Raw genomic sequence first — 27780 nt, 5'->3', positions numbered from 1 at the left:
ATGCGGCGACCTTCTTTGAACTCTCGCGAGGTTTCGTCTTCCCGGAAGCCCCGAAGGATCTCCGCTGTTAACGGCGTCGCGATGTGTGTGGACTGTGTGGAGAAGGAATATCCCAACCGGGTGAGCGAGTGGGCGCCGAGAACTGCCCGCTCCCTTGGCCCATGGCCGCCCCTGAGGCTTCTCGTACCCCTGGGAGGTCTGGCGTGGGGCGGCCTCCGCCGCTGCACCCCATCCAGTGACCCGGTAGCTGTATTTAGCACCTGATAGGGGTACGGCCTGCAGCCGTCGTTTCCTGCATATCCCCACCCTGGAGACTGGGAGCAGCCGTTGCTTCGTTTCTCTTGAGCTCCAGGGGAGGGGGAAAAAAAAAAAAAAACCCTACCACCACCACCAACCTAGCCGAGAACAGAGGAAGCCCCCACCCCTACCCTGGTCTTATCCTTAAGCTTGATTTGATGGCATTCAGTGCTCTTCCCAAATTCGAGCGCTAGAAGGGACCTCTGAAGTCATCTGTAGAACCCAGTTTTGCTGATGAAATTAATGCCTGGAGGCGGGAAATCTCTTGCCAAAGTTCACTTTCTAGTTAGTATGAAAGGCAAGACTGGAATTCTGGCTTCCTTGCTGTTAACTTTCTTTGAAATCGCTGTTCTTTCAAGTTCAGGAGATTGCGAAGCTTGTTTATTCTCATTTAGTTCAACGTATACTTACTGAACATTTGTATGTGTGTAACTTGCGAACCGTCGAAGAGTGTACATTTACAGGGTCACGTGACTAGCAAAAACTGACTAGTACCTAAATGCTATTCAGGTGTAGAGAAAGGGGAGAGCAATAGGAAATAGTGATGTTCTCCCCAAAGAAAGGTGGAATTCACTTCAGACTTAAAGGATAGTTGTGACTGGGGTGGAAAAGGAAAGGAGGAACTGAAGGCTGGGGGAAATAACAAGGATTCTCATATAGGCTGGGAGATGTAGTTGTTCCTGTCTCTTAATAATTTGAGTAATACTTAGTCTTTGGGGAGGGTTTTATAATACATCATGAACACTCATATGATATAACCTCTTTGAAAATAAAGGTCTAGCACTATTAAAAAAAAAAAAGATGTATGCTGAATGACCTGGTGGTTCCGATTCTAGAGAAATAAATGCATGTTCCTGGTATAAGAATGTTCATAACAGCATTGTTTGTGGTGTTGGTGGTGGTTTAGCCGCTAAGTCCTGTGACTCTTGCGACCCCGTGGACTATAGCCTGCCAGGCTCCTCTGTCCATGGGATTCTCCAGGCAAGAATACTGGAGTGGGTTGCCAGGCTGGAAAAATGTGGTGTGGTCATAGAATGGAACGCCATGAGTGAGTGGAGCAGGGGCTCTCAACTGGTAGCAGTTTTGCCTCCTGAGGGACATTTGACAAGAGCGGGAGATATTTTTGGTTATTGCAACTGCAGTCCTACTAACATTTAATAAGTAGAGGCCTTATGCCATACCTTTACATTACATACTTTTCTGTATTGTGGTCTATTTCATACTTTTTTTTTGAGTTTAAAGAGATTTTTGTGAATCCAGTACTGAAAACTGCACATTATAAGCACCATGAGGAAGATGTTTGCTGTGGATAATATCATATATTAAATTGGGTAATTCCCTGCCTCCAGGCTTCCACTGCAGGGGAAACAGGTTCAATCCCTGGTCCGGGAACTAAGACCCATATGCTGAGGTGAGGCCAGGGTGGGAAGGAAAAAAAAAAAAAAATATATATATATATATATATGGTTAGATTTTTAAGAGTTGAGCTCATCAAAAGACAAAAATCATATTGAAGTTTAGACTATATACTTTAGGCTTTGGGCAGCCATCAAAAAAAAAAAAATAAGGAAATGACTCTGAAATCTGCTATATAGGAAAGTGGATCGAATGGTTGTATGTTGAGGTGATGGGATGGGAGAAAATGTAAAAGGACAGCCCTACAGAGCCTTTGGGGAAACCAGATGGCAGCTGTAGTATAGGTATGAGATGATGAAGACTTCATATCAAAGAAAGAATTAACAGGGCTAAACCAATTTAATGTAGGAGGGAAGAAGGGAAGAGCATTCATAATCTCAAGAGTTTTCTATCTAGGCAGCTGGGAAGTTTGAAAGTATTACAGAAGTTTGAGCCATATGGAAAGGAGAACCAAAATTGGGGGAGCAAATGATCAGATTGCTTTTTTTTTTTTAAATCATGTTTCATCTGATGTTGAAACTGTAACATTCCAGGAGTAGGGTGAAAATACAGGAAGACAGTTTGGGTAAGAGACTCAAACAGATGAGTCAGCCAAATAAAGGAGTCAGGAAGAATTTGTTCACTTAGGAAAAGAATGTAGAGAAGCAGCCAGTACTGAGAACTGAGTTTCAAGGATTAAATTAACTTAGAAAGTGAAAATAAAAGTATAGGAAGAAATAAAAGAGCTTCAAGGATTAAATTAATTTTGAATGTGAAAATAAAAGTATAGGAAGAAGAAAATAAAAGTATAGGAAGAAAATAAAAGTAAAGCTTTGAGGTGATTGGAAAACCAGGAAAGTGCCTGAAGCAGTTTTCTCTGATTTTTTTTTTCTTCCTCTGATTTTTATTCTGTTTTAAAATGATTAAAAACTGTCATGAGGAAGAATTGGACTTTTATTTGAAATTCCAGAAGGCAGATTCAGAAATAATTAGTGGATGGATGTTAGGGGGCTATAGGCTTTAAATCAGAATAAAGAACTTTCTAACAGATTTTTTTTTTTTTTTAATGGAATGGGTAACCTTAGAGAAATTGAACTCTTCCTTTCATTCAGTAGAGACTAAATGATGTCTTGAAGTCTCAGGGATCCCTCCAACTCTGGGATTTTTTGAAGTTATGAGATATTTTTAAGGACAGTAAGAGCAGAAGCCATTCTGCTTGAACCTGGCAAAGGTAAAGGTACTAAGGTGGTAGTAGCAAGTATAGACCACTTATTAAATTCGGCAGAGAAAAATAATGGGTTAACTAACATGTTAGATAGGTCTAAATGCCGAATGAGTAGGTAATAAATATTTAATTATTTATCTTTGGGCTTCCCTTGTGGCTCAGCTGGTAAAGAATCCGCCTGCAATGCAGGAGACCTGGGTTTGATTCCTGGGTTGGAAAGATCCCCTAGAGAAGGGAAAAGCTAACCACTTCGGTATTCTGGCCTGGAGAATTCCATGGACTGTATAGTCCATGGGGTCACAAAGACTCGGACACAACTGAGGGACTTTGATTTCACTTGGTTTCCTAAAATGTCTGGACTTTGGTGGTAAATGTTTTTCACAGCCTAGTAGATTTCTTACAGAGCTCTGGCCCTCTTGTGTGTAATATTACACCAAGAACTTGAACTCAGACTTGAATCAAATTGGAAATGAACCATACTAATTTTTTGAACTCAACTTTTTTTACTCAACTATGAACCAGATTACTTTTTTCCATTTAGAAAAGCATTTAGCAAACCAGTTAGAACTAGAACTCTACTGCATTTTCTAAAATAACTGATTAGGCACAAAATTGTAATAAAACATTCCTATATCAAACTAGAAATGAAATCTATACTTCATATAGTTCAAGTTGCAGCTTTAACATTCTTAGTAATGTAGCAGCAATACAGAAATAGAGCATAAATTTAGATTAATCAGAGGGAAGTAATCAGTGTAAATTAGTTACATGTTTAAATTAGAAATTATGTTTTATATACTTTAAAATTAAACTATGAAAGTTCATGTACTCGGATTGTTGTGTGCATGTACATATTTGCTCAGTCGTGTCTGACTCCTGGCGACCCTATGGAGTATAGCCTGCTAGGCTCCTCTGTCCTTGGGTTTCTCCAGGCAAGAATACTGGAGTGAGTTGCCATAGTTTACTCCAGGGAATTTTCCCTGACCCAGGGCTCGAACTCATGTCATCTCCTGTACTGGCAGGCAGATTCTTTACCACTGTACCACCTGGGAAGCCCAAATTGTTGTTTAGCATCAAACCATATTTAAGTAAATGTGGAGTCTGATACACAGTTTGTAAAGCAGTTGTATGGAAATGGATGCTTTAAAATGATGTTCTGCATTTTAAAATGTCTATATTAAAAACAAAACAAAACACAGGGGACTGTCCTGGTGGTCCAGCGGCTAAGACTCCTTGCTCCCAGCGCAGGGGTGTCGGGTTTGAACCATGGTCAGGGGACTAGATTCTACATGCCACAACTAAGACCTGGAACAGTCAAATAAATAAATATTTTAAAAACAATATGGAAAAAAAAATAAAAACAATCTGGAATCAGTAACTTAAATTTCCATTTTAAGAGTGAAAAAGCAAGAGCAGACTGAACCCAAAGCAAGCACAAGAAATGACACAGATTAGAGTGGCAGTGAATGAAGTAGGAGATAGAAAATAGAGAAAATCAGCAAAATTAAAATTTGGTTCTTTAAAAACTATTTTCCAGATTTAAGTACTCCCTGTCAAAACATATACACTGATAAGTTACACCATCTGAAATAATAGTTTTTTGAAAGAAACAAACTGGCCCAATCCTTGTCAATATCTTTGCAAATTTCTCAAATTTGTAACATTTTATCATAGTATACTTTCATACTAATTATCATCATAGTATTTAACTATTTCTTCCTGCATATTTATATACCTTTACAGATCTTCAACCAGGATTTGGCTGAATCACATTTTCTAAAGATTAACTTTTGACTTTTTTCCTGTCTTCTTGAAACTGTTATAGCTTACTATTATTACTGCGAAGTTGATTTAGATTTTATTCTTCTCTTTCCTCCTGCTGTGAAAACCTCAAACACTTCTCTGGATACTGTATTCTTTAATTTTCTTTCCCAAATTTGGACATTAATAATCTTGCTTCATCTAGTAAAATAATCATGCCTCACTGATGAAGGTTACCCTCACTTTCAAATGATCAGGGCCCTTAGAGAAAGCCCCATCAGTTTCTTAGGTACTTTACTTACATTTTGCCATTTCAAGAATTTATTTCCTTACCTCACAACAGGTACATATGCATCTCTTCTCTTCCTTCAGTATTTAGAGTTTACATTTGGCCTGCTTATATGGTCAGATTACAGAGTTTAGACCATATTGTATAAAGTGCCTGTGTTTATGTGTGCACTTCTGCTCAGAGTGCTGTTAATAATTTATTTGAACATGGTATTTAGATCTTTATTCTTTTAAGAGTTTTTTTTTAAAATTCCTTAATATCTTGGAGTCTTTGACAGTCAACTTTTCTGGATTCAAGGCAGTACCAGTTCAGACCTCAACAGGCTTTTTGTCAAAGTTTATTAATTCTAGCCGAGCTATTTAAAATCTTAAAAGATAATGCTGTTAAAGTGCTGCACTCAATATGCCAGAACATTTGGAAAACTCAACAATGGCCACAGGACTGGAAAAGGTCAGTTTATTCCGGTCTGGTCAGTTATTCCAGTCTCAGAAAGGCAATGCCAAGGAATGTTCAGACTACCATTGAATTGCCCTTGTTTCACATGCTAGCAAGGTAATGCTCAAAATCCTTCAAGCTAGGCTTCAACAGTACATAAACCAAGAACTTCCAGATATATAAGCTGGATTTAGAAAAGGCAGAGGAACGAGAGATCAAATTGCCAGCTTTTGTTGGATTGTAGAAAAAGCAAGGGAATTCTAGAAAAACATCTATTTCATTGACTACACTAAGGCCTTTGACTGTGCAGATCACAGCAAACTGTGGAAAATTCTGAAAGAGATGGGAATACCAGACCACCTGACCTGCCTTCTGAGAAACCTGTATGAAGGTCAAGAAGCAATAGTTAGAACCAGACATAGAGCAGTGGACTGGTTCATAATTGGGAAATGAGTGCATCAAGGCCGTATATTGTCACCCTGCTTATTTAATTTTTATGCAGAGTACATCATGTGAAATGCCAGGCTGGGTAAACAACAAGCTGGAATCAAGATTGCCAGGAGAAATGTCAACAACCTCAGGTATGCACTTGATACCACTCTGATGGTAGAAGGTGAAGAGGAACTAAAGAGCCTCTTGATGAAGGTGAAAGAGAGTGAAAAAAACTGACTTAAAACTCAACCTTAAAAAACCTAAGATCATGGCATCTGGTCCTGTTACTTCATGGCAAATAGTTGGGGGAAAAGTTGAAATAGAGGCAGATTTTATTTTCTTGGACTCCAAAATTACTGTGGACAGTGACTGTAGCCACGAAATTAAAGGATGCTTGCTCCTTGGAAGAAAAGCTATGACAAACCCAGACAGCATATTAAAAAGCAGAGACATTACTTTGCCAACAAAGGTCTGTATAGTCAAAACTGTTTTTTTTCCAGTAGTCAGGTATGGATGTGAGAGTTGGACTGTAAAAGAAGGCTGAGTGCTAAAGAATTGATGCTTTTGAATTGTGCTGGAAAAAACTCTAGAGAGTCCCTTGGACAGCAAGGAGATCAAACCAGTCAATCCTCAAGGAAATCAACCCTGAATATTCATTGGAAGGACTGATACTGAAGCTAAAGGTCCAATACTTTGGCCACCTGATGCAAAGAGACAACTCATTGGAAAAGCCCCTGATGCTGGGAAAGATAAAGGGCAGGAGGAGAAGCGGGCAACAGAGGATGAGATGGGTGAATAGCATCACCGACTTAATGGTCATGAGTTTGAGCAAACGCTGGGAGATTGTGAAGGAAGGGGAAGCCTGGCATGCTATAGTCAACGGGGTCACAGAGAATTGGACATGACTTAGCAACTGAACAACAACAATCATCTAATTAGGAAAAGAACTTGAAAAAGAATAGATACATGTGTATGTATAACTGAATCGCTGTGCTGCACACCTGGAGCTAACTGTACCTCAGTATAAAATAAATAAGGCTAGCTAGGTTGCTTATGGATTAAGTTCTGAACAATTACTAGTAAGGCTTCAGCAAAGACCCCATTTGAGCCAGGAACATATGTTATTTACAGTTTCTTAGTTACAGTTTCTTTCTCTCTTAAATGTCACGATGTCAGTCTGATGAATTGCAGAAATTACCTTCTCTGCCTGAATCACATATATCCTAAGGACTGATATCTATAAGAGCTGAAAGTTTATTTCTCTCTATTTATTTTCTGATATTTTTAAGGCTTGAGAAAATGCTTTTTCAACAGTCAACTGAGCATCACATTGCATAAGGTCATTTTTATTATTGGCTCAGAGTTTCCATTTTGATTAAATTTTCATTCTAGTTTTATGATACCTCATTTAGTGGTGTTGGCTATTAGATTTTCTAACTTTTCCTTTTCATGTGTTATATTAAGACTTCATTAAGTTGTTTCTAAATATCCAATTGTGTTTAGTCTTCTCTCTTAAACACAGTTGCAGACTTCAGAGACTTACAGCTCTAACACTGCCTCAGGTTTATTTACTATGAATGATACTTTTAGAGGAAAGCTAGTAATTTCAAAAATTACTTGGCATACGTCAAAAAGAATTCATTTGAACCAGTCCTAATGAGATGGATGAAACTGGAGCCCCTTATACAGAGTGAAGTAAGCCAGAAAGATAAAGAACATTACAGCATACTAACACATATATATGGAATTTAGAAAGATGGTAACGATAACCCTATATGCAAAACAGAAAAAGAGACACAGAAATACAGAACAGACTTTTGAACTCTGTGGGAGAAGGTGAGGGTGGGATGTTTCAAAAGAACAGCATGTATACTATCTATGGTGAAACAGATCACCAGCCCAGGTGGGATGCACGAGACAAGTGCTCCAGCCTGGTGCACTGGGAAGACCCAGAGGAATCGGGTGGAGAGGGAGATGGGAGGGGGGATCGGGATGGGGAATAAGTGTAAATCTATGGCTGATTCATATCAATGTATGACAAAACCCACTGAAATGTTGTGAAGCAATTAGCCTCCAACTAATAAAAAAATTAAAAAAAAAAAAAAATTACTTGGCATAAACTTCAAGCAAGTAAATTGTGGTCATGTTTTTTGACTTTAGAGACTTTAAGTCTATTAATCATTTTCTCCAAGGATTTTGAAATATAAGAAAATTAAGTCTCCCCCCAAAAAGAAAATTAAATCCCTATTTTTCTTATTTTAGGGTAACATCTGCCTGGAAAATGGATCTTTCTTGCTGAACTTTACAGGCTGTGCAGTGTGCAGTAAGCGAGATTTTATGCTGATCACAAACAAATCTTTGAAAGAGGAAGATGGAGAAGAAATAGTTACCTATGATCGTAAGTAGACTGTTTAACATCTAAGTCTGTTAGTAGAGGTCATCTTTTGGGAATTAGATTGTGCAAAGTATTATGAGGTCTATATTACTATCACACTGTACCACATAATAGTAGTTTTTTAAGAGGAGAATATAGGTAACATCTCATGTATCTAGCAACATCATATATTCCACATAAATGACTTGCAGATAGCTGAAGCTTATAATTTAAGCACCAGTTTTCTTTTGTTTATCTTTAAAGACTGTGTCTTCTGAAACAAGATACAGGGACTTTTTTTAAACTTAGGGTCATCCATGTGAATTTTCACCTTGTACTATAGTATGATGCAATGATGTACTTCAGCAGCTCTTAAGTGTTTAGGGCTGTTTGTCCCTAGACTAAATGGCTGTGAGAAATGGTTTTTTTCAGTCTTATTTCTGCTTTTATAGCTTTTGTGTCTTTTGTTCCTGTCAGTCTGTCGTTTCTTTTGCTGCTGTCAGGATGGATGCCATCTTCATGTGCTGTTCTTCATCCTTTATACTGGGAAATGAAATAAATAACTATGTATAATAAAAAAAATCAGTTCTGAGGTTGGCACTAAGAATCTCTGAGTAAATTTATGTTCATGTGCACTTTAGTACTCAGATATTGTGGCAGCTGATTTAACTATTCACATTTCCTTTTTGATTGTCTCCTGATTTTTTGGCATGTTCTGAGTATATGAAATAAATGTGTTAATAATGACATTTTTAAAGAAGGGTATAAAAGACACTAAGCCTTTAGAATAGAGTCAGAAAATAGAAAAATGTTCCACATTAGAAGAATCTTCTTTCTTTTAGCATATTTAGTTTTTATTTTTCTAGATAGAGGAGAGTGGTCAAAAGCAAGGGCTCTGGAGCGAGAAAGCCTGGTTTGAATTCTGGTTGCAACACTTCCTAACTCGGCGTTGTCTTCCTAGTTACTTACACACAGTGTGCCTTTCTTTCCTTATCCTTACAAAGGGCCTCCCTGATGGCTCAGCTGGTAGGGAATCCACCTGTAATGTGGGAGACCCGATCCCTGGGTTGGGAAGATCCCCTGGAAAAGGGAATGGCCACCCACCTCAGTATTCTGGCCTGGAGAATTCTATGTATAGTCCATGGGGTCGCAAAGAGTCGGACACGACTGAGCAACTTTAACTTCACTTCACTTCACTTCACAAAGGTGATAAGAATAGTATCTACCTTGTTGGGTTTTTGAGAAGATTAAGTGAATAAGCAGATAAAAAATGTTTAAAACAGTATCTGGCACACAATAAGCACTCAATATATAATAGTTATTATAATACTGTTTTTACTAGAGTCTTGTTACTGCTAAATTCACTTTAATGTCTTGTGTTAGCTTTTTGTTTATGTTTGGGTAGTAGCACAGTTTCTATCATTCCTGAGAATAAAAGCTCCTATATAATTAGGTAGGTCCAGCTGATTTAAAAAATACACATATCTGCTAATTGATTACCTTAGCTTCTAGTGGGAATTGCACATTAAGTCTCTGAGTTCAGGCCCTTAATTATATAGTGTTGCTGTGTAATAGAGTCTGTATTTTTTTTAATCAAGGTGGACATTACAATGGGTTTCTTTTGTGTTAAATTTGACAGAGTTAAGATTCTTTTAAAGCAACACCATGCTAAGAATAGAAATTTTACTGTCTTCAGACACCATCTAAGATTTAATTTTTTAAGTCTCTCTCTGTTTCAGCAGATCTTTGTAAGAATTGTCATCACGTAATAGCCAGGCATGAGTATACATTCAGTATCATGGATGAATTTCAGGTAAATGTATATATGTGGGTGTGTTATTGAGGGGAAGGGGGATAAGAAGAGTACCCTTGACAAATCTAGGTATAATCTTCGTAAATGAAGTGCTCACAGATGTTAGAGGAGACTGTCCCTCTCTTCCACTTGTGTAAGTTGAGACAGACACTTTAGATGTGGGTGGATCTGTTCAAACCTGTCTTCACAAGAGTCACAAAGCAAAATGCATGCCTTACAGATGATATCTCTGTCCTGTCATTTTTGCTTATAAAGAATAGTACCTTATGGCTTCTTATAAGGTTACCATTGTGCCTCTTTTTTCTCTACCCAGTTATTTGATTGCACAGTTGTTGGCTTTAAGTGTTGGTCTGCCCACTGCCACCATTCTTATAGAGCATGGAAATCGTGATAGTGAGATTATCTTTGTTTCCCTTGGACTGTAGTCAGCAACTCTGGTCTCAATTTTGGTAGGATATTTGAATATTATTTGAGAAGTAAAACAATAGGTGTATCATGGTTGGAGGAGAGAAGCTGAACCACTGTAAGGGTAGAGAATAGGGATCTATTAAAAGATTAGTCCTTATACAACTGTGAGAGCATGTGAAGAATTCTACAAAATCCTACAGGCTAGTATAGGCCTGCAGTTGCTGAAGACCCACAGATCTAATGGTGAGGAAAAAAAGCTGGACAGTGGGGGAGAGCCACAGACAAACTGGAAAGCCCAAGGACACACTCACCTGTGTCCATCCCTCACTGCCTCCGCTTTCAAGATTGAGTTACTTACTTCCTGTGAACTACATGTTCATAGGATATAAACATCAGGTAAGAGCTTTTTACTGTCAAGGGAAATTTTTTTTGGTACTACTATGATTAGGGAAAAAATCTTCTACAGTAGAATCTTATAAAATAGTGCAAGAGAACCACTTTCATTTTTACTTCAATGTGGAAGAAGGCACTTAGTCACCTGTCAGAATCTGGTCTAATATCTTGTGGTCCATCTAAATAACATCCTGACCACATCTCCCCAGCATCCAAAAATTATGCCTCAAAGATTCTTATATGATAGATGTCTCTTTGGGCAAAATCAAGGTCTCAAGTGAAGGAGTAGTGACCAAATAGGGGAGTGAATATGTCAAGGACTTAAAGGAGCATCTCTCTCCATTCATGGAAGGACAGGTGTGCTTATAATTATTTTCCAGCAGTTCCTGAAGCTCCTGTGAAGTTTTTAGAGTCCCTAAGTGAATCTTGAGATTGCCTGTTTATGCCCTAATTGAGCCATAGTGTGTCAGCACCCTGAGACCAAAGCCTAGCAGATTTTCCATTATGACTGAGCACAGCCATTTTCAAAGCTGTCCCAGAAGCTCCTTTGGGGAAGGAAGAAGAGAAGGGAAGATGGCTGTAGTCACAATGCCTAGATAGTGTGGAATTCTCTTGGGAAAAAACTCTTAAACTGGACTCCACCTCCAGTCCTCTCTTTCCCAACATCCACTCCCTGCCACCCCCTTCTTTGTTTTGCTATCAGCATATTTGTCTTAAAATGATGCTTTCAGACTACCTCTTTGGCTTTGTCTAGAATAGCTGTCTTTAGCTCCTGTATACTGTCCAAGCTTCCCATCCCAAGGTTCTCACTGGGTTGGCAGTCTCCCCTTCTCTCATTTCTCACTGCTCTCCTTTTGCACACCATTTGTAGCATTGTCCCAGCTTTAGTCTCTCCTCCTTCCCTCCTGTTGTAGAAATTTTTATTTCCTCTCTGTTATCCCCACAACGCATTTCCTCAGGAACTTCATGTTACCTTCTCTCCTCCTAACTTTTTCTCAATGAGATTTAAAGCATTTTTACATTAAATATATTTAGTTCTTCTCTATTTGTTAAAAGTAAATTAAAATCCTTTCGTTTCACTCAGTTGCTTCTTCGATTCATCTCTGATCATCTCTCTCCTTCCTTTTGCTTCTTTACTTGAATAGCTCTTTACCCTATTTTCCTTTATTTCCTTTTGCTTCTCCTAACAATCCACAAATTGGTTTTCACTTTACTTTCGAATTTCAAATTTCACTTTACTTTCAAATTTCATTTTCACTTTACTGAAATTATTCTCTCATAGATTCCCTATAATGTAGCCAAATCCTGTGACCTTGCCTTCTCATCTCTCTTAACATCTTTCTGAATCTGATTTTGTTAACCATTGTCTTTTTGGAGCATTTTATCCTCTGGGGTCCATAGTGCTAGACTTTTTTCTTTCTTTTTAAATCATTTTGAAAGTTCCCTTGCTTTCTCTGTGGTCTCCTTTCCTATTTCTCCCTAACATCTTTTCTCCTGAGCTTTGGCCTCTGGTCTAGGAACCTTCTCTTTACTCTCTCAGATACCGAGCACACGTATACTCAGTCTCTGGTGAAGCCTACAGATCTCCTCCTCTAACCCTGATGTCCTGTCTGCCCTCCTTCCTCCCTTTGTTTCTCTCTTTTGTTTGGCTCCAGTGTCACGCTCCATGTGAAGGACCATTCCACTCAAACCTAGAGGACTGCAGCAGTCTCTATGCTGTAGTTGTGCACACCGCCCTCAAATTAATCTCCTGACACTGCTCTGCTACTCCTCACGCGATGTGCTTGCCCTGTTCCGTATCGCTGTCTGTATTCCTGCTCTTTCCTTTACTTAACTTGTCCCTTTCACTATGTTCAAGCTAACTAAATCTTATCTCTTTTAAGCTGTACTTAAATTGTGCCTCCTTCTGCTTCTTAGTAATCCAACCCTTTTTTGGACTCTTCTTGTATCCGTTGCAGCCCCCAACTCGTGACTAGCCAATTGGTCACTTCCATCTCGGCCTAGTGACCCCAAGGACTCCTCATCTCAGCTGCTGTGACTTACTTTCCTCAGCCTCACCCCACTCCAGCCCCCATCTTACTCCAATAGTAGTTCAGGTTCAGGGTGGGATTCCCACCATTGGTAATATTTTGCTTTGTTTGAAATGTCTTATGAGAAATTTAAATCAGAAGTAGGCAGACTAGGACTTCCAGAGGTCCCGTGGTTAAGACTCCATGCTTCCACTGCAGGGGCCTCAGGTACACTCCCTGGTCAGGGAAGTTCTGCGTGCCACGGGGTGTGGTCAAAAGAGAAAAAGGCAGAGTTGTACCTCTCAGGATTACTTTGAAGCAAATCCCAAACGTTTCCTACTTCTGTAAATATTTCAGTATGAACTCTAAAAGATGAAGATTCTGTTTTTAAATTTTAAAGATTCATTTTTAACAAACAATGTTGTTAAAATAAGGTTTTCTGATGGCAAGTATTGAGGGGAAAGTAGAGACATAAGTACAGAGTTTAAATGGAAAATAAGTTGTGATTACAAGCATCCTGTATTTTTTATATTACCCTAAAATCCATTAAAAGGGCTATATTTTTGCCTCAGGAAAGAAGAGGGAAACTGAGACTGCTTTTTCTTTGTCTATGGACTGGGGAAGGAGAGGTCCAAGGGTCAGAATTAGCAGGTACTAATAGAGGGAAGTCACTCAGTCATGTCCGACTCTGCAGCCCTTGGATTGAATACTGGAGTGGGTAGCCTTTCCCGTCTCCAGGGGATCTTCCCAACCCAGGGATCGAACCTAGGTCTCCTGCATTGCGGGTGGATTCTTTACCAGCTGAGCCATAGGGGAAGCCCAGAAAAGGAAATGGCAACCCACTCCAGTGTTCTTGCCTGGATAATCCCAGGGACAGGGGAGCCTGGTGGGCTGTCATCTATGGGGTCACACAGAGTTGGACATGACTGAAGCAACTTAGCAGTAGCAGCAGCAATAGAGGGAAGAGGCCCATGGGACCCTCAGCGTAAAACACAGGATCAGATCTTGCCCAAAGGGGATTCCACCATCCCACCATTTCTTCCAGATCATTTCCCTCAGGCTTTGCCCAGGTGGAGCCTTTGAAGATCTCTGTGAATGACTAAGAGGAATTCTGATTCTCCTAACTTGGCCAATTTGGGTGAAAAGTGTCCTGATCCCACCATATTCCTGGCAGCATGAGAAGATATGTTCCTGGCATCCCAAGTGAGAATTCTGGACATATTTTCCCACAGAAACACTTCTCTGTGTGGTTAGATTCTATAGGACTTGTGCAGTATAAATTTAAAAGACTCCCTGGATTTCCCTGGGAACCTAACTGCTTTGTGTAATGTTACTTCTGTGGGAAACTGCTTCTGCATTCCAAATAATTGGCCTGGAATGAAATTTGGATTCCAGACTGCCTATAAATTAAAGATTATAGGTATAATCAGTCTTACTGATTTAACAGTTTTTCCAAATTATACCATATGTTAGGTTTTTTCTTTCTGTCAAGCTGCACTGTAAATTTTGCAAGGTCAGACCTTGTCCTCTGCTTTTCCCATGTCTGCCAGTGTACCTGGCATATTACAGAGCCTTTATGCACTTAATGAAAACTTGTCATTGGGTAGGTTGGTTGAAAATTCAAATAGTTGTCTAGCTTCACACATTTTCCCATATTGGCTTTATTATTTTTTTCTTCATTTCCAGTGAGAGGTTGGCATTCTACTAGTAATGTCTAGGGAGTGAAAGCAGAATTTGAAAGCAGTAAAAACCTAGGAGAGAGTGGATTTTAACTATTTTTGATTCATGAGACTCGTGTTTGTTTGCTGAGCTCTGGCCTCTAATTCTACCGTCTGTGTGGAGTAGACTTTAAAATTAAATGTGGTCTTTTAAGAAACAGTCTTTCTACTGCTATAACTAAGTCCTCCTGCTGAACTCTCTAGCAAGAAATGGAAAGGCAGTTGCTGGTTCTGAGTCTTTGTACAGTAGTCACTGTTTACCTCTGTGACCCACTCTAGTGACTGTTCAGACCCATGAAACTCAAACTGCCTTGACTGATCAATTTCCAGGCAGCCAGCAATCTCAATGTCAGGTGTGGAAATACTAATAGACTTAGTATAGATGCATGTTTTCCTAAAGAAGACAAAAAGTTTTAAAGTAAAAGGTTTGAAAGATATATGTTTCTATAGTTTATGACCATATTATATATTCTAGAAAGGAACAGCTATAAAAACAGAACTTTGACCTAAGGATTTTTGCTTAAAACAAAATACCTTCTGTCGCCAGTCTGGACATTTGTTAAGCCCAGGAAACATTAAACTCCTTAAAAAGATCAAATTCTAGAAAACTAGCTATCTAAATATGAGACATGAGATACTAGTGGATTTAACATAACTGTTTATTTTTTCTGGAGTAGGTAAAAGTAGCCTTTTGGGTTTGGAAATTTTTTCCCCTTTTTTGTTTTAAAAATTGTTTCCATTGCATATTAGTGTTGAATATCCTAGAAAGGAACAGCTCAACAGAAATTTGTCCTCAGGGGCGCACACTCAAATTGTTTCATTACTTTAAATAGCAGCACTAAGTAAGCCCAGTATATGTGTTTTCTAAATTTAGTAAATAGCCATGCCTTTCCAAGATGACATTCTTGTATACATAGTAAATAGAGCATAGAACATCAGTATGTATTCAATTTATATAAACAAAATGTTGTGGGATACACAGACTAAACCTAAGACTTCACTTTCAGGAAGAAAGTTGAAGAAATTGATCTATTGTACAGATAGTATATCCAGGACAATTTACAGAGGACAGGTTTACCAGAGAAAGTTATGAAGGCTGTTTCTGCTGGTTCCTCAAGGTAATTGTGCACTTTCTCTTGTTCCAGGAATATACCATGCTCTGTCTGTTATGTGGTAAAGCCGAAGATACTATCAGTATTCTTCCGGACGACCCCCGACAAATGACTCTGTTATTCTAAGGATCCTTCTGCCGTTCTGTACTAATGCTGTTGTGTTGGTTTACAATACAGCAAGCCTGATGATTTGTCTTAGTTTATAATGGAAATTATTTGCATATTATTTTTTGCTGCTTAGACTCACCTGTTCTTTGAAAGAAAGAGTTCCCTAGCAGTCCAGTTGCTAGGACTTGGCACTTTCACTGCTGTGGCCAGGGTTCAGTCCCTGGCTGGGAAACTAAGACCCCACAAGCTATGTAGTGCAGGCCTCACTGCCCCCACAAAAAAAAGTGATTTAGGAGATTGCAGAGCTCTTCTGCTGAAGTTCCCAGTACATATTAGTGCAGCCAGATGAGGCATCTTTGCTAGCTGTTACGTGGCTGAAAAATAACTAGGATGGAAAGCACATCTAGTGCCCAGATCTTGGTTCCAACAAAAGGAATCTAGGACTCCTTGGAGAAATGACTGAATCTAGGACTGGGGCAGTAAATATACAAGATGAGCTTGGAGCATCTTGAGCCACAAAAAAAGGAAGTGCTCAAAGGGAAATCACAATGATTGGGAGTATGTCAAAGGGACAGAAGAACCCCCCAGAGAACCTCCCAGTGACCAAGGCTGGAACAATCTGAGCAACAAAATAAAGTAGTATTGGATTATAACCCAAACTATAAAATAAATATTCATGAGTCCCTACGTGAATGACTGAATAAATACATATATTGGAGGGAATAGTTAAGTCCCCCACATGGGAAAATTTCAAATAATGTATGTAGATACTCCTAACTCCTTAACTATGGGTTTGCATGACTTCCTTCCAAAGAGTAGAGTATGGGAAGGGGGAAAAGTAATTTTAACTTTTATTTCAATGAGAGATCTGACAGACACTAGCCTGGTGATCAAGATTAACATCTCTGATGATAAGCCATGTTGATAGCATTACCCTTGATATGTGATAAGAATAACATGTTACCTTTGGGGTCTTCCTCCCCAAAACCCAAAACTTCAGTCTAATCATGAGAAAAACTTCAGACAAATCCCAGTTGAGAGAGAAATCCCAACTGAGGAAAAGACCTGTCCAGTACTCCTCAAAACTGTCAAGGTCATCAAAGAAAGGAAATCTGAGGAGCCCTCATAGCCAAAAAGAGCCTAAAGACACATGACTATTAAATGAAATCTGGTATCCTGAATGAGATCCTGCACCAGAAAAAGGACATTTGGTAAAACTAGGGAAATCTGAATAAAGTACAGACTTTAGGTAATAAAGTAGAATGATTTCAGTTGCTCCAAAGAGATCTTACCTTGCATAGTTGAAAGAACACTGGCTTGGGTGTTATAAAACCTGGCATTTAGGCCTCTGCCATTTGGTAGCAGTATAACCATTAAGCAAAGCGTCATACTAGACTTTATTGTCCCCTTTCTATAGAATTGGTGTAATATAAATGGATATACTTCCTTCATGGTATTGTTAGAAGGTCGAAAAATCATGTAAATGTAAAATGCTTTGGAAGGCATATAAAGTACTAGATAGGATGAGATTGTTTTAGTTAGTTCTCATTCTGAAATCAAAACTTAAGGGTCAGGCATTAAAGCAGAATTGTTTCTTGTTCATATCTCAGACCCTCTGAATGGAGTGAGCCAAGTTGTTGATATCAGGGAAAAGCTTTGTTATGTAACAGGAATAATAATAATAGCCGAGGTTTACTGACTACTTACTATGTGCCAAGGCCATTTTAAGCACTTGTTTCATCCTCATTAACCATTCCATGAGGGTAGGTACTATTGTTACCCCAGTTTTAGAGCCAGATAAACTAAGGCAGAAAGAGGTTAAGCAGCTGAGTCCAGGTCACGTAGTACAGTGATGCTCTCGCAGTCCTAGTGTTCAGTACACATGAAGTGTGAGAGTCTGGCAAGGTTAGGAAGAGGTCGAGAATATCAGTGACAGCACTCTGAGGAATCTAGGCATGTCAGACTAAGATTTATTATTCAGAAAAGTTAGTGCAGCTGTTCCTTAGGGATCAGTTGTTTTATTCCTGGAAAATGTTTTCCACTTTCTGCAAATCTATATCTGACCTGCTGAGGAAATCATTTGGTGAATTGAATCCAGAAAGCAGAGAAAATGTTTCATCACTTTAAATAGCAGCACTAAGCCCATTACAGTTTCTGAATTGTCCCTTCTTGGAGTTTGCTATTACTTCCAACTTAAGTCTTTTGGAGTTCAAGAGTATGAATTTACGTGTAAATCTATTGCTGATTCATGTCAATGTATGACAAAACCCACTGGGGGGGGGGGGAATAGATAACAAGAAAAAAAAAAAAGTATGAATTTATATGCCCTTCCTGATATCCTCATCTCTATAATTATCTGGTTTTGGACAATATATTACAAAAAATTTAAACGTAAGATCCTACCTATATATTTCATTATTATTAAGCCAGCATTTTACTGTGTTTGGTGATCTTCCTTGTATATCTTCTAGCATTTTTTGTGGATCTAAGAAAATAAAGACCTCTTAAATGCAATTCTACTTTTTCTATGTTTCTCTGTTTAAGTAGAGGGGAACCAGGCAAAAGCATTTGTCTTCTTTATTTCCTGCTCTGAGATGTAGGGAGGAGAAGAAAGGACCTCAGTGGGAGTGTAGTGGGAAACATGAACTTGTGCTGGCAGCTCATTCCTTCTCTCCCTGCTTCATGATGTGCAGGTTGGGGTCGACCTAGTGAGGCTCTTGAAACCCAAAGCTCAGCGTGTTTGCTATAGCTTTAATTTGCTGTGTCTTACTCAAGTGGTCTTGAGTTCTCCAAATACTAATTAATTGACATGTGATATAGTCTAGACAGAGCCAGATATGGTTTGTTAGCTTGTAAGTCATCACTAAGAAGTATACATTCACTGTTCTTTATTTCAATGTAACAAGAATCCTTTTCAGTTTCATTCTTCTGTTTTGCAAGCAAAGCTAAGTTAAACTTCACTGAATCTGAGGCTTTCAGTTTTAAAATGTATGTTTCTTGACTATAGTACAAGTCTCTATTGTGAGATATGCTGTGGTTGGGTAGAAGGGAAATCAAGAGACCTGGGTTTGAAATTCGCTCTGCCACCTGCTTATTGTGGGACATTGGGCAAGTCATTCTGTCTGTACCTTGGTTTTTTCAGTGGAAAAGTAGACACAGTCATGCCTCCTTCACAGAGTTTTAAAATCATGATATAATGTTAAGTGAAAGCATCATTAGGTCATAGAGTGCTGTGTACAGGCAGCTGTCAGGGGTCTTAATGCAGGAACTCTGAGATAGAAGAAAGCACTGTTGTGTCACGGTTAATTGTAGAAGCTTTGGAGTCAGATTGACCGGGGTTTAACTTTCAACCCTGCCCCTTGCTAGACCTTGGTCCTTGAAAAGTTTCTTTCTCAATTACCTACTCTGTAAATAGAGATAAATATTCCTTAGGATCAGTATGAGGATTAAATAACCTAGGGTATAGAAAGTACTTAGCTAGGTGTGGGGGCATGGTGTATGGTAATTTGGATGATGGTTGTGATGGTGATTGTAAGAAATCACTAGATTTGAGATCATCTGTAAACGTTTGGCTTGGACTTTCTTAATCTTAAACCGAGGAGATTTAGTGACAGGAACATAGTCATGGAAATAGCCATCAGTTTCAGTCTATGTATCTGGACCCCTAAAATCACTTATTTTAAACTGTATTTTTTGTAACAGCCCTAGAGGAATGATTCTCTCTGTCCCTCCTCTAAAGTAGCATTATCTCAGTACTTCTGGGAAAGCCTGTTTATAGGACTTCTTGCTTCCTGAGTGCCCCCGGGGAAATTTGATTAAAACATCATGTTGATCTAGGAAAGTGGGTGATTATATTAAGGTTTGCCATGGCTGTTTATGACCATAAACTGATACTTCTGAGGATGTAAAGGGGACAAACAAGATGAGGAATAAAGGAAAGAAAATAATTCCTCATTTCTGAAGCAAACAACATTTCCCTGCCCAAGTGAGGAGCCCTCTTCTAGCATTATGGTCCATTCTGACTCTCTGCAAAATCACTTATAGTGTAATTCACGTTCCTTTGGGACTCTCTAAATAATTCTCTCAACTTGAGCCTCCTGGGGAAGACCCAAGTTGTTCTGGCATATGAGGTCCCCAGTTGCCTATATCATAGTGTCCGCACCCAGGAAAGCTGGCTCTGCTGTTGAATATCACAGCAGGCAGTGACCCTGTGAAGATGATGAACAAATCATGCCGGCATCCCACAGGAAGTCCCATTTTATTTCTTCAGGGAATCAGTTTTTACTCTAAAATCAGTGCTTAATCTTGCCCCCTACGAAAAAAATAGAACTCATACCCTAGCTGTTGGCTCTGACAGTGGAAATCTTAAAAGGCTTGAGTTCTCAAGAGTCAACTTAAGGGTGACCTTAATTTAGCAGGAGGCCTTCAGAAACATGCCAGGGGATTCCCACTGTACCACTCAGGTTACCGTTTTGAAATAAAGCACCATCGGTGACATAGCTTTAGTAGAAGGTCAGACAGTGGGGATCCTTAACCTCTATTCCACATTTACTTTTCAGATGATGTGAGTGCTTGGAAAAGTTATGGGGAACATCCTAGAAAAAGCATTTTCCCCTCTGCGTGGGGTTCTTAAACTAATGTGTCCAGCTGGGAGAACTGTCCCTGAGAAGTAAAATATTCCATATAGTGATCGAAGAAGGAAAGGCAAAGTGAGGTTTCCAGGAAGAGGTTGTGGGACAAAGTGGGGGGCAGTGACTCTTCTTTTCCAGAGTATGACAAAGCCCAGCCTCAGTGGTGCTTTTGAGAACGCCTGCACTAGGTGAGGGATCTGGGGCACCATCCCTCCAAGCCATTTGGCAGAACTCTGTTCTCACAGAGAACAGCTATCATGTCAGCGGGTTATAAACTGACTGTCTGAAGGGAGGCTCTATCCCATCCCTACCTACCCTCACAGGAAAGGAAATGAAACCAACCATTCACGCCTAAACTTGTCCCTTTTATGAACGTGGGAGTGTGAGAATGACAAGGGTGGAACGTAAACTTTAAAAAGGAGGGAGAGAAAAAAAAATAAAAAGGAGGGAGAGTCCATGTAACAGTGCATCCAAAACAAACATTACTCCACAAGGTGGTCAGGAGATGGGTAAAGTGCTCTTTGTGTTCCCTGTAACTGTACCCTCCACGCCCTTGCTGTCAGTTAAGTGGACCAAATTCACCTTCTCAAGATGCAGACAACGTTTAGTCAGCCCAGTACCCACAGAGAAACTGACGTCTTCCTAACGAATCCTCTGACCAACTTCCCAGGGCTTCTGCCACTTCTTCCCCTTTCTTCTCATTATCACCTTCTTTCCCCAGTCCTGAAGAAGAGCCGTAAAGGAACAAGACAATTCACATTTCCCAGAGCTCCGCCTGCCACTGTAGACCTTGACCAGAGCTTGCTTTCCGGACAGGAATTGGGATGTCCCCTTGATCAGAGGCTCCCTCTCCTCAGCTTTCGTGTGCTGCCCCCCCTCCCCCAGTTCTACCTGCAGTCCCAGCACCCCTCCCCACTTGGCCAAGGAAGAAGACACACAGAGCCTGGCTGTTTCCACACCTACCCTTTATTGGACTCAGCCCACAGGCTGGCTCCAGGCCTCCACTCTTCTCAGACACCGCCCATACAGATTTAGGAAGGTGCCATCATTCTGTGAAGACTCAGAGCCCACCCACGTCTTGGAGCCCCAGGCTGAGTCACCAGAAGGTTGCGGGAGTGGAAGGAAACAGACCAGAAAGGCAAGGCTCTTCAGTGAAGGGGACTGATCTGAAGGGAAAGCTCGGGCCCAGCAGTCTTCTGAGGGCACAGTGCATGCTCAGGAGAGACACTCAGGGCGGGAGGAGACAGACCTGCTAGTGTCTATATGGCAACTTTGAGGAGGCGCTTGATGTCAGGCTCGATGTTGATGGTTTGGAAGGTGCGGCTGTAGCGGCGGAAGGGCTCCCCTTCCGGCCCAATGAGGAACTTCTCAAAGTTCCAGGACACATCTGAGCGGCGCACGGGGCTCCAGATGATGAACTTGGGATCAGTCATGAGGGAAAACGGGTCGTCATAAGGGTAGGGGAGCTTGTCCTTCAGGTAGGCGAAGACAGGATGCTCGTTCTGACCATTCACATCACACTTCTGGACAAGGGTGAAGGTGGGCTGGAATCCACCCCCAGGGCGGACATACTTGAGGCTGTTCAAGATCTCTTCATTCTGACAGTTCTCCTGGGGGAGGAAAGAGACAGAGCTTGGAAAAGGCAAGGGGAAGATGGAGGATCTAGAAAGCCTTTCACTCTTCTGTACTCCCCAGGGTCATTCTTTCTAGGTGTCTTCCCGCTTCCTGTTCCGTCTCTTTATTCGTTTTGCCCTGCTCTTGACTCAGAGTTTCCCTGATGGTTTGCTGGGTCGTTTCTGAAAGTTCTCAGAGATCCTAGTTTGGCTGTTCTTGTTCTGAAGATTTAGCGCTTTTGAGCTGTTGCTTCTCCCTCCTATCTACCCTGAGCAGTTCTTAGGCTATGTCTGAATCTTCAAGGAACCTTCAGCTCAGGGCAGTAGAAAGAAAGGGAAAGGAGGCTCAGGTCACACTGCCTAGAACCCTTCTTCCCCTTATGTAGCTGCACGCACACACACACACACATACACACAGCCTGCGCGTGCACACACACACACACACACAGCCTGCACACACACATCTGCATGCACATACACATACACACACATACAAACAACCTGCACACACACACACAGCCTGCACACACACACACACATACACACAGCTGCACACACACACATAGCCTGCACACACACACACACACAGCCTACACACACACACACACACATCTGCATGCACACACACATGCTTGCCACCACCTTCCCTTTCCTTCTGCCCTGATTTTGCCTCTTGTCTAATTACCTGTGAGTGTTGAATATAGCCTTGGCCTCTGCCCTACTCAGCTCCTGAAACTAAAGGTGAAATTGAGGTCTAGAAGAATGGGATTTATAGCTTCTTCCTTTCATCTTGCCTCGTCCTAGATCTGAAGTACAAGTAGGAGAAAACTTTGATGAAGGAAAACCCCATCCCAGGAAGACTAGCTTTCAGGTGCCATATAAAGACAAAATAGGTTAGCACCAACAATGAATGTACTGTATATGAAATTACTTCATGGCCACCAGGCGTGAATTAAATAGGATAAAGGGTTTAGGCTTCTGGAATAGGCCAGGGGAAGGGGAAGTTAAGGAAATAGGTGTAAGAGAGCCAAAAGTTGTGCCTGTGTAATTATGGTTCCTTCCACTTAGACCTCACCCTCAGCTAGAATGCTTTAGCTCTCAACCTATTACCTGTCTTCCCTCCCTGCTGCCAGCCCTGTCTTATCCCTGCTTAGGATTCTCCACCCCTGACAACCCTCAAAGGCCCATGGTAACACTTATTTTCCACCCCCACCCCCAAGTCTAAGAGTCAGGTATCTCCCTCTGGGAAAAAGTTCCTGCTTCTGACCTACTAGAACCAATTAGTACAGTAAGTTCCAGGCCATCATGACATCTTGAGCCCAGAGTTGATGGCTATTAAAGTCTTATCTCCTAATGCACATGGCTGGCTGGCTACTGGTACGTTATGAATTCCCTCCAGCTACTGGCTGGTCTGAAGTGATGGCTGGAGGCACCTCTGAAGAGGTTTTGCCTTTTCTGTCTCTCTTGTCCTGGCCAAGCCTAGAAATGGAATGAAGACAGGGAAGGAACAGTGAGCGCACTCATGGTTTGGGCTCAGGTTTGTCACAACCAATGACATTTCAGCCTTCCTGCCTGTATCTCTGCCAGTCTCTTCCTTGCCTTCAGGCCTCTGTGAATTGAACCAAAGGGATTATAATTGGAGGGTTCACTTAGGGACATTCTGCCTGCTTGTGCTATTAAAATCCTAAGTGAAAATAGAAGAATCCCTAAAAGATAACTTGAGGTGTGTGGGCTAAAGATGTGTAACAACTTGATGCATTAATCAGGGACATTGAGGAGCATATGATACCCAGAGGAGACACATGCACTTTACAAACCCTTTGCTTTCCCCCAAATTCACTCTCCACTTGGCTGGTTTCAAATAAACAAACAAAACCTTTCAATCTAAATAATAAAGTTGCTTGCTTTTTCATATTACTTTATATTTTCCAAGTTACTTTTGTAGCTCTTACACTATCAACCTCACAATAATCCTTAGTGCCCGGCTCTTCTGACCCCATGGACTGTAGCCCACCAGGCTCGTCTGTCCATGGGATTTCCCAGGCAAGAATACTGGAATGAGTTGCCATTTCCTTTTCCAGGGGGTCTTCCCGACCCAGGGATCGAATCCTTGTCTCCTACACTGCAGGCAGATTCTTTACTGCTGAGCCACCAGGGAAGCCCTCCTATATGAGACAAGTGGTATTATCCCTATTTTATGGATGAGGAAACCAAAACAGAAAAATTGAGTGGGCATTGACCCATTAAATAGCAGAACCAAGTCTAGTGAGAACAACAGTCTCCTGAGTCAGTTCAATCCTAATTTGATTCTTGATCTTCTGTTTCTTCCAGTCATTCATTCAACAGATATGTAATGAGTGTCTTCTATACCCTAGGCACCGAGGACACAATGGAGAGAGAACCAGACCAGGTACCAAGCCTCATGGAGTGTAGTGGGAAGACAAGAAACCATGAAAATCCACATCTTTGGTGTGCTATCACAGACAGGATCATACTGACTTCCCCCTGGTAGTCACCTGTACCTATAGACCTAGCGTAACAAAACATACCCCATAATTCCAGCCACTCCAGCACACAGTCGTTCTCCCCCTCTCCTTAGTCCTCTAGAGCTACAGCAGTCCAACGCCAGGGACCTCTCACCTGATGTCCAAATTGGTTGCAAGGGAAGCCAAGAACGACCAGGCGCCTGGGGAAGCGGCACTGCAGCTCGTTGAGTTGGGTGAAGTCCCGGGTGGTTGTGCCTCAAAGCGAGGCCACATTCTCAATCAGCACCGCCCTGCCTCGGAACGTATTGAAATCTACCTTCTCCCCATCCAGGCTGATAGCACTGAGGTCGTAGAAGGACTTGGCAATGTAAGCCATGGTGGACGTGCAGAGTGAGTGGCAGAGCCCTGTGAGCCCACTTAAGGGTCGATTAAAGGGGTGGGGAGGAAGGAGGAGCCAGGAGGGCTCTCACAATGGGGCTCTGAGCATCCCCAGGATGACTTAGCAAAAACAGTCACCTACCTGTAAGTGCTGTTTGAACAAGAAACTTGCTCCTCCTATTTACAGACTCTGAACAAAGCCACCTCCCTGCCCCACCCCATTGGCAACCTGGGAAGGGCCAAGGTGGTATCTCTGAGTAGACATCAATAATTCACTGCTTGCAGGAAACCAGAGCCCCAAAGGTCGGAGAGGAGGAAAAAAGGGAGGGAGGGACGCAAGACTGACTCCTGTCTGCCCCAGCAAGTGGTTTTCACTTGGCACAGACATTTATTGCGTGCCTGCTGAGTGCCGAGCTGTGAACTGTGCAATTGAGAGGCCAGGGTCTGCCGAGGCCTGAATGATAAGGAAGGGAATTGGGTGCATGTCCCCTTGACTCAGACTACCGTCGAAATACACATGTTACTGTTCACATTTCTCTCTTTGGCCATTACCTGCCACAAGCATAAAATCAAAGGGACCCTTGGGAGGATGGTGTGTGATTTTCTAAAATAATGGCTTTCGGTGCTTCAGCTTGCACCCAGTCTGAAGAGGTGAGGCTATGTTTGTCTTGAAAAGTCTTTCAGTGAATGATGGTACCTGCCCCAGAGGGTACATCTGCCCTTGCCCCTGCTCTGGGCTACCTCCTCTAATACCCCTCGCCCCGCCCCCACAGGGTCAGGAGGATGCAGTCGGTTGTGGCTGGGATAACAGAGAGGAGTCATAGAGCAGGTGGGTAAACTCGGGGCACGGTTTACCTTTTTTCAGACAAAGGCTCCGGCCCTGAAGACTTTCCAGAGGCAGTTGTGCTGGTCATTCTCCACAGAAGAAAGTGTACGAGGAGTTGAAGCTGCTGTGGTTCTAGACCCAGCTAAGCCACTCAGTTTTCAGCACACCTGGGGACCTCCTAGGGCTCTCAGGGGAGCAGAGCCCCGGAAGCCCACAGAAACTAAAAAGGCCTAATATTTCACTTTATTCTTCCAAACGCCCATGGATACAACAAATCAGGGGTTTGTTTGGTTTCTTATTTATTTTTTAGTGCCTGGATTTTTCCATCAGTAAAGTTGGCAATTAGGCTTTACCTGGTTTGGTGATTTTAGAGTGAAATTTCAATAACAGTGCAGTTGTTTACTAGGGAGTGTAGTCACAGGTATGTGTCCCTTGGGAACTGTCTCCGAGAACAAAAAGAAACCAGGCTGGGGAGCAGCTGGTCTTGAGAATCTGATTTGCTGGGAGGATGGATCAACTCTCCAGGCAGTGCCTGGCTTTTCTGTGTTTTGTAGCCTGTTCGTGGCTGTTCTTGGCAACAAGGAAGCCCATTTTCTCCACCAGCTGCTCCCCACAAACAAGCCTCCATTACCTAAGTGGGGAGGGAATCTTTTGCCACTAGAAGAGGCGGCAGGAAACACAGAAGTATGTTCCCTGCTGAGGCTGGGTGGAACTCCTGGGAAAAAGCAATAAACGTCCCCCCGAAGCCACTGAGTCAGAACTTGGCCCTGATAGTGGGCTAAACTTTAACATGAACTTGCCAGATTCACCTGCATGCCTGGCACTCCCCGAGTACTCTCAGGCCTCTTACTGACTGCCCTTCTGGGACCCTCTCCAGGAAGACCATGCAAATCCTGAGATGAGAGGTAGGGGTGCTCTCTTCCTTAGGTACATGCCATCCCTTTTCTCCAGGACACTTTGCATCACCCGGGCTCTCACCTCACATGACTGAATAAAATTGAGGAAGCTCTGCTAAGGTAGCTCTTTGTTCCCAACTTTCCCTCAAACTGGCCCACTTTTCAGAAGCTTGTAATTTTGGACATGCACTAACACGGCTTTCCACAAGGACAGTTGTTCTGAAAACTGTACTGGCTTAGTAGGCAGAAAGCCTTGGTCAGCGGCTCCCAACTCTGGCTGCAAATGAGAATTGCAAGTAGAGGTTTTTCTGAATAGAAATGCCAAGCTTTCCCCTCCAGAGATTTCAGTTCCAGTTGGTCCTTTTCAGCTTGACTCTGCCACTGTTCCTTGGGGCCCCTAGGCACCAATTCCCTTATCCATTGAACCTGGATAATCACCTTCCTTATCTCACAAAGAAGTGATTGTTCAGATGGAGGAGATAAAGGTTTATGAGTTCTCTGTAAATTGGAAAATACAGATTTAAGATTTTAGGCTACCATTGCCCTGCCTTGCTTTACTCCTTCCTTCTTGTTTTAGCTTTACCTCCAAACATTCTCTGCCTCTTCCATCAACTCCAGACCCCGGAGTATGTATGCAACAGACCCCTAGACTCCAGACTGTCTTACTCTCTGGGGGAATCTAAGCATAGTGAAGAAGGGAAGTGAAAGTCGCTCAGTCGTGTCTGACTCTTTGTGACCCCATGGACTATAGAGTCCAAGAAGGAATTCTCTAGGCCAGAATACTGGAGTGGGCAGCCTTTACCCTTCTCCAGGGGATCTTCCCAACCCAGGGATTGAACCCAGGTCTCCCGCATTGCAGGCGGATTCTTTACCAGCTGAGCCACAAGGGAAGCCCAAGAATACTGGAGTGGGTTGCTTATTGCTTCTCCCAGGGGATCTTCCCGACCCAGGAATTGAACCAGGGTCTCCTGCATTGCAGGCGGATTCTTTACCAACTGAGCTATCAGGGAAGCCCATCCAAGCATAGGGTTAAGATGAACTTCTGAAAGATTACTTAATCCTGCCTCATGCCTTTAGGAAGACCCTATTCCATTCCAATAGATGAGACCCTTCTTGGCTCTTAGATACTCAGCATTTCCCCCACTCCCCGCCCCACCTGTGACAACTCAATCTTATTTCTG

General features: G+C 41.7%; 2 protein-coding genes across 7 annotated transcripts; one reads left to right on the top strand and one right to left on the bottom strand.

Annotated features, from left to right (window-relative positions):
* Positions 1 to 27264, top strand: CHURC1 (churchill domain containing 1). Of its 6 annotated transcripts, none has more exons than XM_043920137.1 (4): positions 1 to 120; positions 8097 to 8232; positions 9951 to 10021; positions 15695 to 18049. In XM_043920137.1, exons 1-4 carry the CDS (start codon positions 1 to 3, stop codon positions 15785 to 15787), a joined length of 420 nt encoding a protein of 139 aa, XP_043776072.1. In that variant the 3' UTR covers positions 15788 to 18049. The 6 variants fall into 6 exon arrangements, with proteins under 6 accessions (XP_043776072.1, XP_043776073.1, XP_043776075.1 ...); XM_043920138.1 differs by lacking the exons at positions 9951 to 10021; positions 15695 to 18049 and adding exons at positions 24389 to 24423; positions 25743 to 27264 and having other exon boundaries at positions 10 to 120; XM_043920140.1 differs by lacking the exons at positions 9951 to 10021; positions 15695 to 18049 and adding exons at positions 24389 to 24423; positions 25651 to 25733 and having other exon boundaries at positions 10 to 120.
* GPX2 (glutathione peroxidase 2) lies at positions 21349 to 24953 on the bottom strand. Its single transcript, XM_043920134.1, has 2 exons — positions 24654 to 24953; positions 21349 to 22010 (listed from the first exon to the last, which is right to left on the bottom strand). Exons 1-2 carry the CDS (start codon positions 24873 to 24875, stop codon positions 21660 to 21662), a joined length of 573 nt encoding a protein of 190 aa, XP_043776069.1. The 5' UTR covers positions 24876 to 24953; the 3' UTR covers positions 21349 to 21659.
* Positions 27265 to 27780: the final 516 nt, after the last annotated feature.

The sequence above is a fragment of the Cervus elaphus genome, chromosome 12 (genome assembly GCF_910594005.1).
Source record: "Cervus elaphus chromosome 12, mCerEla1.1, whole genome shotgun sequence".
NCBI lineage: Eukaryota > Metazoa > Chordata > Mammalia > Artiodactyla > Cervidae > Cervus > Cervus elaphus.
The sequence above is the reverse complement of the archived record's forward strand: the minus strand, read 5'-3'. Positions and strand labels throughout refer to the sequence as shown.

Excerpts from the sequence above, each read along its gene's own strand:
- CHURC1 (XM_043920137.1), top strand. The coding sequence starts at position 1 with ATGCGGCGACCTTCTTTGAACTCTCGCGAGGTTTCGTCTTCCCGGAAG. Across the intron at positions 121-8,096 it reads AGAAGGAATATCCCAACCGG|GGTAACATCTGCCTGGAAAA; the intron begins GTGAGCGAGTGG and ends TTCTTATTTTAG. Across the intron at positions 10,022-15,694 it reads GTATCATGGATGAATTTCAG|GAATATACCATGCTCTGTCT; the intron begins GTAAATGTATAT and ends CTCTTGTTCCAG.